We start from the raw sequence: 16,674 nt of genomic DNA on the forward strand, positions 1-16,674 counted from the left end.
GAGTGCTACTTCTGCTACATGGCAAAGTATATAGTTGCCCAGACACTATACAGCTAAAAAGCCTAAAAGATGTACTGTGTGGTACTAATAGAGAAGTTTACTTCTCATTTAGGAAACAGTACTCAGTAACTCAATTATACCAGCTTTTACAAGTGTTTGAAAACACTTAAAAGTGTTGTTGAAGTTATTCTGACTTACAGTCACTAAGAAATGCACAGATGACAGTCATATATCTTAAGTGAGGGGGAAGATTAAGTTGTAAAAATCTGGTGAAACCTGTATGGTTTTCTTTTTTCTTTTTATTTATTTATTTATTTATTTATTTATTTTTAAATTTTTTTTTTTTGGTTTTCCGAGACAGGGTTTCTCTGTGTAGCTTTGCGCCTTTCCTGGGACTCACTTGGTAGTCCAGGCTGGCCTCGAACTCACAGAGATCCGCCTGGCTCTGCCTCCTGAGTGCTGGGATTAAAGGCGTGCGCCACCACCGCCTGGCCAAAGGTTTTTTGTTTTTTTGTTTTTTTTGTATTTTATTTTTCAGAGCTGAGGACCGAACCCAGGGCCTTGCGCTTGCTAGGCAAGTGCTCTACCACTGAGCTAAATCCCCAACCCCCCTGTATGGTTTTCTAATATCTGATTTAAATTTAGTGACTTGAAATGCAAAATCCAGTATTTTATGAAAATCAGTATGCTTATTTCAAGAATTACGTGCCTGTGTTAGCTTTTCTTGTTGATATTATTTAAAGGTAGTTTAGCTAAGGTTTACACATAAAGATATGAAAGTAGAAATGATTGAAGATCACTACACTAAATCAGAGGTTTTGTTTTTTTAAGGGGTGAAAGCCTTAGAGATCACGGAAATAGGAAAAGCCACCAGCCAACCTCACCTCACCAACTCTGCAGCTTCCAAATGCGAGCTACTTCCTGTTTACCCACGCCTTTATATGCCTTGCTTTTCTGCCCTCTCATTGGCTCTTAGCCCAGCTCTCTCACTTCCTTGTCACTGTCTGTCTGTACAGACTTTCAGGTCTCTGTGGTTGGTACTGGGATTAAAGGCGTGTGTCACCATGCTTGGCTCTGTTCCCAATTATGGCCTTGAACACACAGAGACCCTGCCTGATAATTGATTGGATTAAGGGCATGTGCTGCCTGACTTTGTTTACTTAAAATGGCTGGCCTTTCCCCCTGATCTTTAGGCAAGCTTTATTTATCAAAGCACAAATAAAATATCACATTTCAGCACAAATAAAATATCACCACATTTCCCCTTTTTTTGTCTAATAAAATTAAATTATAGTCAGAAATGCATTCAGTTTAGATCAGTTCTTCTCTAAGCAGAAAGTCACATAAATTTGACATTTGCCTGACTGATGTTTATTTTATTATTATTATCATTATTATTGTATGTGAGAGAGTCTGCTTATGCCCCACCATGTATATGGATATCATGGGACAACCTTCAGAAGTGGTTCTCTCCTTCCACTATTGACATCAATGGCTCAAATTTGGGTGGTCAGACTTGCATGGCAAACACTTTGACCTGTCGAGACCTGTCACTACCTCAGTTGGCATTTAAAATCCTACTATAATTGGACTGCATTTTCAAGTGAACATACAAAGCTTGGTAGTTGATGTATTACTTGGTTTACTTGAGTATAGTTGTCAAATTTGATATAACTTCATAGAACTCTTGTTATTTATCTCAGGGTTGGATTAGTAGAATCTAAAATCCGTGTACTTGTTGGAAACTTGGAACGAAATGAATTTATTACTCTTGCCCATGTGAATCCTCAGTCATTCCCAGGAAATAAAGAACATCATAAAGCGTAAGTTGTCCTTAAGTAAATTTCTTAAATAATATTATTTGACATATGCATTGTTTCAGATGAGCTTTAAGACTGTCCTTAACAGACATTGATGGAGGAATGATACATGTTTTGAATATGTGTGACCGTGTATTTATTATATATTATAGAAGTACACATTGCGATAGTCAGCAAACCTCAGCAAAAACTCCATAAGTGTTTGGAACATCTTCATATGTTCAATGAGTCATTCTTCAGTACTATTTAATTTTCTTTTAAAACAATACTAAGCAACTATACCAGTGTTCTGGATATAGTTTCAAGAATTTGGCTATACCACTGAAATCTATTAATAAGGTAGAGAAATAGAAATTAAGTTTTAATTTTCAAGTAGCATTTGTTAGGTTGAAAAAATAATGGAAATGGTTTCTCTTTCTTTATAGCAACAATTATGTATCAATGTGGTTCCTGGGGATAATTTTTCGGAGAGTAGAAAATGCAGAAAGTGTTAACATAGACTTGACATATGATATACAGTCATTTACTGATACAGGTAAGACTTTTTACTCATGGGGCTGTGATTCTCAACTATGGCTGTAACTCAGTACCATCTGTTTAGGGTCTAGCTGGAGATATTTTTTATTCCCGATTTGGTTAAATTAACCCATATTGTAGACACTGATGCAGCTTTGGAAAAAGGGAAAAGAATGATGAGACACATAATAAGGGCATTGCAGAATAATGGATAGAGTGCTACTACCATTTATTTGCAAAAAGAGACATACTTACAAATGCAGAGGACATCTCTGGCAGGTTTTTGTTTTTGTTTTGTTTTGTTTTGTTTTAAAGGCACTGCTTGTTGCTTCTTAGTCTGGGAACCAGCAACTGTGCCCAAGGGACAGAGCTGAGGAGACTCCCTAGGTACTCCTAAATCACTTAAGTTTTGTACCATCTTAATGTATTTTCTATTTTAAAATTAAACTCCACAGGTGACTTTCCTGTGGGTTCAGAGTTTATAATCACAGTCCATGAGAATGAATTGATTTTTATGTTTTTCATGTTAAATAATCATCAGTAGATACAGATTTGCTGAATATGTTCCAAGATCAATAGAAAAAAAAAAATGTTCATCATATCTAGCCGCAGCCACATCTCTGGAGTATCTGTTATAGACTGGGCTAGTGTTGATCTGGAGCACTATGCATGTTCATGTTGTTACTGTTCTTGGCACATAGGTGTTTTCTAAATTCTTTTAGCTAGTCCTCATGTGTATCATGGTAATATAGATTCTTACGCTTCAACTTCAGACTACTAAATCACATTCTGAGGAAGGAGCCAGAGAATCTGCAATTTGTACAAGTACTCCTGATGATCATAAGAATCTAGAATGAAATTATGAATACAAATTAGGGATCAGATGTCTTAAAAAGAGAAAACTGAGATACTCATTTGTTAGATTTTTAGAATATTCTTTTCCACACATAGACACTCTAGGTCCCACAGTATTGAATAATGTGCCACATTTCATAGCATTTGCAGTGCAAAACAACCCTCCTGCCTCTGTCTTCAGTGGACTTAAAATCTAATTGGCTAGACACAGAATACCTTAATTAGTATGGTAATACAACTGGTCTTCACAAGCTGTGAAAAGCACTTAGAACAGAAATCTAGAGCCATATGTCCCCTGAGGCAGTCAACGTGTTCCAGGCTTTCTGAGACAAATTTTTCCACCTATACACTACAGATAGACTTGCAGATGGCCTCTGAACTGCGATGTTCTGTATCTGATGTGGGCTACGATACTGAAGTAGTCTCAGGCTAGAGGGAGTACTTGAATTGCCTTTGGATATTTGATACAAGAATTATCCTAGGTGGCTGCAGAGACGACTTCGAGGTTCAGAGTGCTGGCTTCTGTCCAGACGGCCAAGGCCGGGTTCCCCAGCGCCCACATGGAGGCTTACAACTACCGCCTTTAACTCCAGTCCCAGAGAACCCAGTACTCTCTTCTGACCTCGGCAGGCACCAGGCAGGCACATGGCACACGGACATACATGCAGGCAAAACACCTATACATGCATAATAAGAAAAAGAATTATCTTAGATTCAGACAAGTAATTATGAGGAGAGATTGCCATTTTGAGAATAGCAAAGAACAAGATTTGGAAAAAAAATATTTTGCTGTATATTTATTTTGTTCATGAGGGCTTAATAAAAATAAGAAAGCACCGGGCAGTGGTGGTACATGCCTTTAATCCCAGCACTTGAGAGGCAGAGCCATGCAGATCTCTGTGAGTCCGAAGCCAGCCTGCTCTACAGAGCGAGATCCAGGATAGCCAGGACTATTACACAGAGAAACCTTGTATCAAAAAACCAAATAAAGAAAGAAAGAGGGAGAGAGAGAAAGAAAGCTTTTAGAAGATAGACACACAGAACCAGTCAATCCTTAAACACTACTGTGACACAGTGGCAGTATTGTAGAGATATTTGTTCATAAGAGGGTGTGTGCTTAATGGGTGGTAAGGGGTCTATACATTTCCAAAAAGGAAAACAGCTTGGGGTTCAGAAAGAAATGTCCATTTAACATATTAACATTGTTACAGTGTACAGACAAGCAAACAATATAAACATGCTAAAGGATGGAATGAAAATTGAAGCCACTCATGTAAAGAAAAAACAACTTCATCATTACCTACCCGCAGAGATTCTTCAAAAGAAGAAAAAGGTGGGTCTGTAGTCCTAATTCTCTAGTATTGTTCCACTGGGAAAGAGGGTGTAGACAGTCGGTCTGAAATCTCACCTTAAAATGGTGACAAGTTGCTTTTGTGTGCATCATAATATTCTCATTTGCTTTTGAAGTCCTAATAGTGTCTCTCTCTCTGGCAGAGCCTTTCTGATGTAAGCCGGAATTCAGGTGGCCTTCAGTCCAAAAGATCATCCCTGGATAGCAGTTGTCTGGATAGCTCCAGGGACACCGATAGTGGAACACCTTTTAATTCGCCCATGTCTACAAATAAGCCTTCCAACCCAAACAGCCCCTCAGGAGAAGCAGAAAGGTGTGCGTCCAAACTGTCCTTGAAGGCTGTTTTTGGAGGATGATGAGAACTTTCTGTACCTTTCCTAAAAGATCTATTTTCATTGTTAAAAGAGTTTTCTCTTGCCGGGCGGTGGTGGCGCATGCCTTTAATCCCAGCACTCGGGAGGCAGAGACAGGCGGATCTCTGTGAGTTCGAGGCCAGTCTGGTCTACAGAGTGAGTTCCAGGAAAGGCTCAAAGCTACACAGAGAAACCCTGTCTCGAAAAACCAAAAAAAAAGAGTTTTCTCTTACTAGCTACTAGTGTCTTGTTTAGGAATACAGTGTGTGTAGTGCTGCCGGGGTTGTTCCAGGATCAAGGGCCCATGGAATTGTGCAAGTTTTCTACTCAGATTTTATTTTCTTCAGTTATCTGACTTTTTCTGTTCTTCTAGTAAAGTTGAAATACTAGAAAGAAGTAATCCTGAATGTTAAAGTGAGAGCTTTTAAAATCAGTAATAGTGAAAAAAATTAATAATGATAATTTTATACTTTTACTAGGAATAGTACTGAGCCTGCCACTGTAATTGTGGAGAAGCTGCCAAGTGCCCCTCCAGCTCAAGGGCTATCTATTCCAGTCATTGGTGCAAGTAGGTATCCAAACTCGGTTATTACTGACAATTCTGCTACCTAACTATTGGATTACTGAAATTGTTTTGTACTTTTCAGAGGCTGACCCTACAGTCAAAGCCGCGTCCTCCCCATCGGGATGCACCATCCCTACTCTAGTGGGACGGAATGTCGTTCCTAGAGTCCCAACGCCCCACAGCGCTGTCCAGGGACAGCCACAGCCAAACGGACTGTCTAATATCAGTAAGAACGTCACACCCAAAAGATCCCATTCGCCACCTACAGATGGGACTTCTAAGAGGTTGAAAGACATAGAAAAGGTAAAGCTAGGACTTTAATAGTGGTCACTCATTGGTTTTTTGTTTTTTTTTAAGTTCAAATAATAGTAAAGAAGCTGACAATTCTCCTTAACTATGTAAGTTTTCCACTGGGAGTTGTTCTGTCTAAAAAGAATATTTCAAACTCTTCAGGAACAATATTTGTTGTTCATCTTAACTTCAAATTATTGATGTCTGAAAGCTTACTTGATTGGTTTAAGTTTCTTGACTTACACAAAAGTTAAGGAGACTAGATGTAAATGTGGTGTTTTTTCCCGTTATGTGGATCTTCTTAGCTTCCAGCAGATGGTAATAAAATATTTTGTTAGAATCTGAATTGATTTAACCAAAAAGATCACTTAAGGTGCAGAAATTAAGGGTAGCACTTGAATTCAATCTAATTTTAGTTGTAGTTAATTGAAGTCATTAATTAAATTGTCATTTTCAATGATAGACGGATTAATCTCCTGATTTATAATGATATGTATGGTCTTTGCAGTTATATAATAGCCACTCATTTTTATTGTTTATGTCTTAGTTTATTCGACTTGAGTCAGCATTTAAGGACCCCCATGCTGCCGGGGATAGGAAGAGAAAACCAATGGTAAGTATGTTAACGCTGCATTCAGACTGTGGGCTCAGAGAGCAGCAGGCTGTAAAAAGTACCGTAGGAGGTATTTCAGAGTCACCACTTTTTGGTAGGAATAGTGTTGTAAATGGTAAGAAGATTTAAACCTGTATTTTTAATTCTTTTATTTTTAGGATGCCATTGGTGGAGAATCTATGCCCATTCCAACTATTGATACATCACGCAAAAAGGTAATAGGTTACGGTAATAGTTCTATAGGTAAAAACAAGTACAGAAAAACTTAAACTAAAATAAATCCAAGTATTTAGAAGTCTAAGGCAGGATTGCTTCAAGTTCAAAACTAGCTTAAGCTACAGAGTAAAACCCTGTCTCAAAGAAACAAAACCTAGGGCCAGGAAAGGGTGTGATTATGTCCCCGTTGTCAGCGACCAGCAGCGCGGTTGGGGTTAGGACCGGAGATGACAGATAGTGTACGGTTCTGAGTGGACATTCCTCAAGAGTCCAGAAGAGGACATAGTTAGGAAGACCGTGGGACCTACTTAGATTTCAGTCTATTTTAGTCTCTGTCAGCGGTTGGTTGCTCAGCACAGGAGTTTCTTACTAATGCCAAAGATGATAGCTTTTGTTATTTATATACACTGCTTTCAGAATTGAAGTTACTAGAAATCAAATACATTAAGCATGGAAAGCTATTGAGCAAGTGTTAGAAAGGAGCTTTGTATAGATGATGGAAAGCCCTTCCCTGAGAGTGTGCAGAACAGATGGCTTCTTTTCTCAAACCCTCCACCGAGGAACTGCTTCCCTGTCGTCAGTTCTTACTATGTCAGGACTTTGGGAAGTAAAGTAGTATCTTCACAGGCAATTTTACTCACACAACTCACACTGCAAGAATGCATCACAAAATTATATACTAAATACGATAATGGATGGGAAATATTGGGATGAATATTAAAATATAAAAATGAATGGCATGATTATGTTTTAAGATATTTCAGGTAGAGCTAGGGCTGGTGGTACATGCTTTAATCCCAGCACTCAGGAAGCAGAGGCAGGTAGATGTCTGAATTCCAGGAAAGCCAGAGCTACATAGACAAACCTGTGTCAAAACAAAAACAAAACAAAAACTAAGTATAAAGGATAAGTGAGTAGAATTGTCTAGTGTCTGAAGTTTGGCTATGCTATATAAATCTTCATTGTCCTATTCTCTATGTATGTCTGAACTTTTTACCCATTCATTTACTTATTTATGGTGCTGGGGGTTAAACTCAGAACCTCATGCATGCCACACAAGTGATCTACCACTGACCACACCCTTTGCATTTAACTATTGACAAGTTGTATATTGTTTCTATCACACAAAAACTAATTGAGGGACCTAACTCTCAGGCACCAGACTTTGCTGTGTAATACTCCTTTTTACTTGACATTCTTAAGACTTTGCTCTTCAGTCACCATGCACTTTCTATTGCTCAGTGTCCTTGCTCAGCGTTAGGGAGGGTAGAGCTCTTTATACATTTCTAGTGGTGATTGAGTTAATGAAGTCCTCTTTTCCAGAGCCCTCCTCACATTGCTGCCACGTCTACTTTCCCTACTCAGTTTTGACTGTGGGAAAAAAAGACCCAAGAGTGAAAAGTACTTAGAATAAGCAGGGAAGGAGCTATTGAGAACACCTGTGAATGTTAGGGTGCAGGGCTTTGGAGAAATAGTCCAAGAAGAGTCTGATGGTTGATTATTAGATGAGCCATTATAGGGGAGCGGTGTACATGTATGTATGTACATACACACTTTTTTGTGTGTGTGTCTTTCTTTCAACAGAGACTACCCAGTAAAGAACTGCCAGATTCGTCATCTCCAGTTCCAGCCAGCACCATTCGTGTCATCAAAAACTCCATCCGACTGACCCTCAACCGGTAATCGCAGTGCCTCTTCCTGAGGTGAACTGCAGTCACACAGTGGCCTAGATGGCGTGGCAGTCAGTCAGCAGCCTGACGACCTTGGAGTGGTTCCTGACCTCTCATTCGACCTTGACGTGCTGTGGCATCCTCTCACTGACTGCTGCACATGCTCTGAGGACCACCTGCTAGTACATTGTCACCTACCCTATTATGGCTTTGCATTTGGAGGTTTTACTGCCTTAACTTTGATGTTTGTTTCTCTGTCATGGGAACCAGTTCTTGGCCACTTGGACTCTGATAAAACAAGTCCTGAATTGTTTTTTTCTTTTTTTAAGTCTTATGTCGTAATCATTGTATAGAGCTGGAAAAGTTTAAAAAAACAACAAAAAAAAACCCTGTCCTGTAATTTTCTAAATGTTTATGTGTTGACTTGAAGCCACTTTGTAAAACCCAAGAGTAATGAATGTGAGGTATCTTTTCTGCTTCCTTCATTTGTGTAGATGTCTATTTTGTTAATTTAAATTATTTTTTCCAGATTGGCACATAAATATTTCAACTATTTTTGTGCTTTTGTCCAGATGTTACATAGTTAGTTACCAGGGAGGACTAGTCCAGTGACTACACCAGAGTTGGGCACCACACATTCTCTATATTTGCCTCCCATGGAGGCCTTCAAAGTTCATCTTTATTAAAAATCAAACTATAACCAGGATACTGAAAGTCAGTATATGAATGGTGAAATTGTTACATATCTTACTATCTCATGACATTCTTGTTTAGCTGATTGGTATTTTTTACAAAGGAAGAATTCATCCCACCATCAATGATAAGACTCATTTAAGTATGGCAGACTTGTATTTTTGAAGTATAAAATTAACTCAGCATGGTAATCCCTCACCATAACTTCCAACAGTCTCTTCATGGATTAGGCATGCGGAATAAGCAGTGGATTTTATTGAAACCTCAAGGCATTTTTGAATGACATTGTTACCGACCATTAATTGGCTCAGGACCTTTGTAGTTTTTATTTAACTATATGAGTTGTCTTTTTTTACACTGCTTTTTTCAGTGCATTTCTTAATATTTTTTAAGTTTCATGAATGCATGCTCAGTTTATTAAAAATCCACAACCATGTAATTCTTGTAATCTGTTGACTCCGTGTTTTGTAAATGAAGTCGTATGTATTTTCAGAGTATTTTTGTATGTACTGTAAGATATCATCTTTTCAAAGAGAAACTTTAAAACCTTTACTGTCTGTCTTTAATTTTTTAAATACACTTAATTAATACATTTAAAATGAAACTCAGAAGCACAGCCAGATGCATACCACCTTCTTGAGCTCTCACTCAGCTGTGGAGTAGGTCCAGAAGGGGGCAGTACATTTGAGTAGTGCCGGGGAAATAACCTGGCCGTGGTTTTCATAGGACACATGGGAAGCCATATAGTCAGTGGAGAAGGAGCAGTCCATTTTCACTTGCAAACCCTTTACCACTAATTTTAAATCCTTAAGTTGAGGTGGTCAGAGTGCTGTGTCCTCCCTCTCCCGTTCTGATCCACGGGGGGTCTGAAAGGCAAGTTCTAGCGTCTGACGTACACAGTAAAGAGCAAGAGATGAAGAAGAAGGGTTGTTCCGCTCTCAGGTTCGGTATCAAAGGCCAGGAGGAGTTGCAGCTTCCTTGGCAAAGCCATTTTCATAGTTAACCTTTTCTGAATTTAAATGTTTGGGATTTGTTCTATAAATATGCAAAAATGAATGATTATAAAAGGACTGACACCTGACCTTGAACCTAGAAAAATTATTTGATGGGGGATTTAATTAAATCTTATTCTGAGAAAGAACAAGCCTGGCCCTGGTTATATAGTTTTTTCTCTTAGGCTAAGGGTCCATTCAGCATGGTCAATGGTTCAGCATCAGGGTTTACAAATAGGGACTTCATCAGCTTGTCTGACAACTGAGGAATCAGTTAGATGGGTCTTGATAACAGTGGGTTCCTTCAAAGGTTAAAGAGCTTCCTGTCCTGACTGGTAGCGGGGACTTTTGGTACATTCCATTACCACAGTAGGGGGTGCTCTCTGTCAGACTGGTTCCCAGTAAATAAAAACATTTGGATTTCTGTGGGCCTCTCTAGCACTTTGCTTCTTCCTATTCTCATGTGGTCTTCATTTACCATGGTCTCCTATTCCTTGTTCTCCCTCTCTGTTGTTGATCCAGCTGGGATCTCCCGCTCCCCCAAGCCCTCTTTCCCTCGACCCTTGCCTTTCATTACCCCCACTCATGTCCAGGCTGTTCATGTAGATCTCATTCCATTTCTCTGTCATTGGGCGATCCCCGTGTCTTTCTTGGGGTCCTGTTTTCCAGGTAGCCTCCCTGGTGATGTGAGTAGCAGTCCAGTCATCCTTGTTCCACATCTAGTATCCTCCTATGAGTGAGTACATACCATGTTTGTCTTTCTGAGTCTGGGTTACCTCACTCAGGATGATTTTTTCTAGATCCATCCATTTGTCTGCAAACCTCATGATGTCATTGTTTTTCTCTGCTGAGTAGTATTCCATTGTGTATATGTACCACATTTTATTTATCCATTCTTCAGTTGAAGGGCATCTAGGTTGTTTCCATGTTCTGGCTATTACAAACAATGCTGATATGAACATAGCTGAACACGTGCTCTTGTGGTATGATTGAGCATTCCTTGGGTATATGCCCAAGAGTGGTATAGCTGGATCTTGGGGGAGATGGATTCTCAATTTTCTAAGAAAGCGCCATATTGATTTCCAAAGTGGTTGTACAAGCTTGCATTCCCACCAGCAGTGGAGGAGAGTTCCCCTAGCTCCACATCCTCTCCAGCATAAGCTGTCTTCAGTGTTTTTGATCTTAGCCATTCTGACAGGCGTAAGGTGGTATCTCAGAGTTGTTTTGATTTGCATTTCCCTGATGATTAGGGATGTTGAGCAATTCCTTAAATGTCTTTCAGCCATTTGAGTTTCCTCTGTTGAGAATTCTCTGTTTAGTTCTATAGCCCATTTCTTAATTGGACTGTTGGGCATTTTGATGTCTAATTTCTTGAGTTCCTTATATATTCTGGATATCAGTCCTCTGTCAGATGTGGGGTTGGTGAAGACCTTTTCCCATTCTGTAGGCTGTCGCTTTGCCTTGTTGACCGTATCCTTTGCTCTACAAAAGCTTCTCAGTTTCAAGAGGTTCCATTGATTGATTGTTTCTCTCAGTGTCTGTGCTACTGGTGTTCTATTTAGGAAGTGATCTCCTATGCCAATGCATTCAAGACTACTTCCTACTTTCTCTTCTAGCAGGTTCAGAGTAGCTGGATTTATGTTGAAGTCCTTGATCCACTTGGACTTAAGTTTTGTGCACGGTGATAGACATGGATCTATTTGCAGCCTTCTACACGTTGATATCCAGTTATGCCAGCACCATTTGTTGAAGATGCTTTCTTTTTTCCATTGTGCACTTTTGGCTTCTTTGTCAAAAATTATATGTTCATAGGTGTGAGGCCCATAGAAATCCACAAAGATACCCCCACAACAGACTGCTGGCAGTGGTCGAGAGACAGCCCGAACTGACCTACTCTGGTGATGGGATGGCCAAACACCCTAATTGTCGTGCTAGAAACCCCATCCAACTACTGAGGGATCTGGATGCAGAGATCCATGGCTAGGCCCCGGGTGGATCTCTGAGAGTCCAATTAGCGAGAATGAGGAGGGTTTATATGAGCGAGAATTGTTGAGACCAAGGTTGGAGTAAGCACAGGGACAAATAGCCAAACAAATGGAAACACATGAACTATGAACCAATGGCTGAGGGGTCACCAACTGGATCAGGCCCTCTGAATAGGTGAGACAGTTGATTGGCTTGATCTGTTTGGGAGGCACCCAAGCAGTGGGACCGGGTCCTGTGCTCATTGCATGAGTTGGCTGTTTGAAACCTGGGGCCTATGCAGGGTCGCTTGGCTCAGCCTGGGAGGAGGGGACTGGACCCACCTGGACTGAGTCTACCAGGTTGATCTCAGTCCGCGGGGGAGGCTTTGCCCTGGAGGAGATGGGAATGGGGGGTGGGCTGGGGGGAAGGTGAGGGGGCCCGGAGGGGGGAGAACAAGGGAATCCGTGGCGGTTAGGTAGAACTGAATTGTACTTCAAAATAAAAATAAAATAATAATAATACTCAAAAAAAATAAAATAAAAACATTTGGGATTCAGTGTTATGCTTGCTGTCTCTTTTCAAGTGTGTAACTATAGCTAGAAATGTATTTATAACCTCCAGCCTCTAGACGCAGGTTCATTTTCCTAAGGTACTAGACTTTCTTCAGTGACTAGCTCTGGAGACTAACAAAGGAAAACAGGTACCTAGGAGTTTCAACTCTGAGAATTTAACCAATTTGAGGTAGAAAGTACTTGGTTTAACACCTTGTGAAACTGGGGAGAATAATACATTTTTAAAGTTTTTTATTTTTCATTTTTCGAGACAGTTTCTCTGTGTAGCTTTGGAGCCTTTCCTGGATCTTGCTCTATAGACCAGGCTGGCCTTGAGCTCGCAGAGATCCGCCTGCCTCTGCCTCCCGAGTGCTGGGATTAAAGGCGTGCGCCACCACCGCCCAGCTTTTAAAGTTTATTGATGCTTAAGACTAATTTTGTCTAAAGATAGCCACTCAGTGTTGGTAAAACGCTTACTAGTTAGCAGATAGCTGAAAATGGACAGGATCAAGTGGGCCAAGTCTTTTTTTCTGCAGCACCCCCAAGATCTGTCTCACTTTGTAACCCTGGCTGGCCTGACACCTGCTGTGTAGGCCATGCTGCCTTACAGTGTGGGGGGACCCTCCCTCCTCAGCACCACACCTGCTTGTCCCTTGGTTTTGAAATAGCAATTTCTAGCTTGAGAGTCAAGAGTATCTGAGAACCCTTTGGAATTGTGTAAAAGATGCTTTTTGTTTGTTTTTCTCGTCAAGGGAAGGTAGTGTTCATTGGTTTCTCAGAATAGTTCATGCCCCACAAAGGAGGCAGAGGGTGGGACCACCAGGGTCGAACAGTCCTAGAATATTTATAATTTACTCCATTTGATTTTGCTGCAGTAGATTTCTGAATGCAGTGTGGCTCTTAACTAATAAAAGGGGCTGGTGAGGACCTCACAAACACTGTATTTCTTAGGTACTTTATATATTTTGGGTGAAAATGTGGTTGGTATTTAGAAAAATGTTTACCATCAACTTTTCCATGTTATTAAGGTCACTCAAAATTCACTAGCTTAGAATGATCCTTAAAAATGATAGAAAGAGTGAAAATCTGAATCCTTGAGTTCTATAGCATGAAAGTTTTCACTTGCTCCTCTGAACTCACTGAACATACCAATAAATATAAATGCTTTAGTTTTTTAACATATGTATTTTTATAAACAAATTTGTTTAAATAAATTACTACCTAATAAATCATACAAAGATTAGAATTTGTGCAAATGATCAAAGGAAATCAGACTCTAATAACAACTATTTCCTTAGGATTTTCTAAGGGGATTATATGAGGTCATATACTTTCCAATTTCTCTATTTTAGAAATAATCTAATAATTTTATATTTGAAATTAATTGAACACAAGATTATCAAATATGTTAAAAAATTTTAAAGACTTATTTTTGTTTATGTGAGTGTGGGTGTGTTAATGTACATGTGAGTGCAGTGCCTACAGAGCCAAGAAGAGGGTGTCCTGAAGATCCCCTGAAGGTAAAGGCTGCTGTGAGCTTCCCAACATGGGTGCTGGGAACCAAGCTTGGGCCTCTGGAACTGCAGCGGGCGGTCCTCACTGCTGAGCCGTCTCTGGAGCCTCTGAATTTGTTACAATTTTAAACTATCGCCAGATTTTCAAAAAGACCCATAGAGAGTGTCTTTGATGGCAACGGTGCTAGGTCACACCATGGTGTTCTGTGAAATGACTGCGGCTGCTGTCCCTTCTAGATAGCTGTGGTGTATGTTAATTTTGTCCTGTTTTATACTTGTACACATGAGCTTCATTTGTCTGGAGTAAGTAATCAAATAAACTTACTTTGATAAATGGGTGATGTTTGGGTAATATTATTTGGGAGTATTTCAGAAGTGCAAGAAAACTACATAGTTGTTTCTCAAATTGACAATCAATTTAGTCATTTAAGACTCAAGTTGCCTGTGATAGAAAATGGCATCTACTAGCTACTTATTAAGAAAGCACAGCTCAGACTCATTTGCCTCCTACACAATCACTTATTTATTAGCAAGCTATAGCACAATTTGCAAATCTGCTCTACATTTAAAGAAGTTCCAGTTCCTGTCCTTTTGGGTGGCCTTGTCTACACTTCCATCAAAGGTTGCTTGAGGCATCCATGTCAGGTGTTGAAAGGAAGATGCTGTCATTCTTGTGGTCAGCCCTGGGAACCAGAGGCTTCTGGTTCCCATCCCTAGAAGTACAAGTTACAGGACTTCATTTGTTCTTATACCTCCTTTAGTAACAATTGACATTATGCAGGCCTCTGGTGCATCTTTTAATACTTAAATGATTCAAACTTGTGAAATGTTTACCTATTTGTTTACCCTGACAGGATAGTTGTGTTTTATCACTGTCATAGAAAACAAACTAAGGCATGACCGTTATTCAAGATTCTTCCTATAGAGGTAGCCCAGTTGATAGAGAGCATCCCTAGCCTGCAGGAAGCCCTGAGCTTGAACTCCAGCACGTCATAAAGCAGGCCTGGTGGTACACACCTGCAGTCCTATCACTAGGGGGTGGGGGCCAGAAGATCAGAAGTTCAAGGTCATCCTTGGCTACACAGTTCCAATCTAGCCTGAGCTAAATCCTGTCTCACAGGGTGAAAAACAACAGCCCTTCCTGTAGAGAAAGCTCAGAGAATGTTGAAGAGGAAAATACATGCCTTTGCTTTGGGAAGGCAGCAGAGATTTGATTTTAATACACTACTTACACTACTGTGAAGACTTAATGGGCTAAGATACCAGAAAGCAAACAAAACAAAGGTCATTAAAATAGGTTTTCAAACCTTAATAATAGCCCTTAGAAGTATGTTTCCTATTGTAAGTTAATGCCTGTATATATACATATGTGAATATATTGCATATAAAATGTATGTGTAAGAATTTAAGTTGAGGAAATAGCTTTCCTTACTATTAACAGGTTATTTTATTTCATTTTTTAAAAAGTCCTACTTATGATATCACTGAGGTGTTTTCATACCAGTCTTGAATTGTAACCTACAGTTTGAATCCACAGCACAAGAGGGCCTCCCAAAAGGTCAGCTCAAGCTTGGGTCATTATCCTTTGTTCTATAATGTTAAACTGCTCCAACAAACAGTTCCAGAAAAGACAGAAGTCTGTATGAAAAAGGAAACAGATCAAGTGCAAAGACACTCCTTTGTCACTAGGAAAAAAAAATCTGCCACAAAAAATAATAATAATCTTTGCATCAATCATCAATAAGCAAATCAAAAGCCAATAAGCAACAAAAATCATTAACTGGGACATTTTAAAATTGGTCAGGTGGCTTCAATTCTCAGAGGGGGCCGAGGTTGAACTGAAGTACAGCGTATTAAGATTTGCTCCAGCCAGGCGGCAGTGGTGCACGCCTTTAATCCCAGCACTCGGAAGGCAGAGCCAGGCGGGTCTCTGAGTTCGAGGCCAGCCTGGTCTACAGAGCGAGATCCAGGACCAGAACCAAAGCTACTCAGAGAAACCCTGTCTTGAAAAAAAAAAGATTTGCTCAAATGAGAGGCAAATCCTATTGTACCCACGTCTCATACACCCCAACATGGTACAGAAACTAGATTATAGGGTTCCAGCAGGAAAAAGTATTACATCCTGGGGAGTATTAGTTCTAGACCTAAATTGTAAAAGTGTCCTTTACTAAACCTTTACAACGCTGACAGTCGTGAAGCTCCTCTGAGGCAGCACTGGTTTTACAAATGAGGAAAAATTGAGCATCTCCAAATGCCTCACCATTCGGTAGCAGACCCCAGAAGTGTGGGTCAAAGTCTGAGAACCCAACCGTCTCTCCGAGTTAGGAAAGAAGCGGAGGTGAGCAGCAGAGTCCGGCGTGTCGCACTGCTCCACCGGATCTGGAAGTCCTCACCTGGTCGGCAGCAATGATGGTGTGCTGTGCCAGGCTGCTCTGCCACTAAAAGCTGTGTAACTTGATGCTTAACCCCAGATCCAGGGGAGCGTGCGTGTGCGTGTGCGTGTGCGTGTGCGCGTGCGCGTGCATGCGTGCGTGTGTGTTCAGTTGGAAACACTTGTCTTTCAAGCCTTAGAGTAGCTATGACATGAAAATATTCCAATAACAAGGGCTTTTAAGGTGCCAGCCTCTAAAGCCTTGTGTTAGGGTCCAAAAGAGACGCACGATACTCAAGGGAAAAGCTAGTATCTGAGGTTGAAGGAATGAATCTGCT

The 16,674-nt window shown here is 40.2% G+C and overlaps 1 protein-coding gene across 1 annotated transcript in view; it reads left to right on the forward strand.

Moving 5' to 3' along the window:
• The window catches only part of Papolg (poly(A) polymerase gamma), a 32,693-nt gene extending 23,200 nt beyond the window's left edge, over positions 1–9,493 (forward strand). Inside the window, exons 14-22 of the mRNA XM_052734650.1 lie at positions 1,704–1,823; positions 2,246–2,355; positions 4,403–4,524; positions 4,686–4,855; positions 5,375–5,463; positions 5,543–5,763; positions 6,299–6,364; positions 6,523–6,579; positions 8,165–9,493. Of these exons, the coding sequence (XP_052590610.1) occupies positions 1,704–1,823; positions 2,246–2,355; positions 4,403–4,524; positions 4,686–4,855; positions 5,375–5,463; positions 5,543–5,763; positions 6,299–6,364; positions 6,523–6,579; positions 8,165–8,263 (1,054 nt within the window). The 3' untranslated portion in view covers positions 8,264–9,493. The remainder of the gene's footprint in view (positions 1–1,703; positions 1,824–2,245; positions 2,356–4,402; positions 4,525–4,685; positions 4,856–5,374; positions 5,464–5,542; positions 5,764–6,298; positions 6,365–6,522; positions 6,580–8,164) is intronic.
• The last annotated feature ends 7,181 nt before the right edge of the window (positions 9,494–16,674 follow it).

The sequence above is a fragment of the Peromyscus californicus genome, unplaced genomic scaffold (genome assembly GCF_007827085.1).
Source record: "Peromyscus californicus insignis strain IS unplaced genomic scaffold, ASM782708v3 Scaffold_13__1_contigs__length_99412109, whole genome shotgun sequence".
NCBI classification, from domain to species: domain Eukaryota; kingdom Metazoa; phylum Chordata; class Mammalia; order Rodentia; family Cricetidae; genus Peromyscus; species Peromyscus californicus.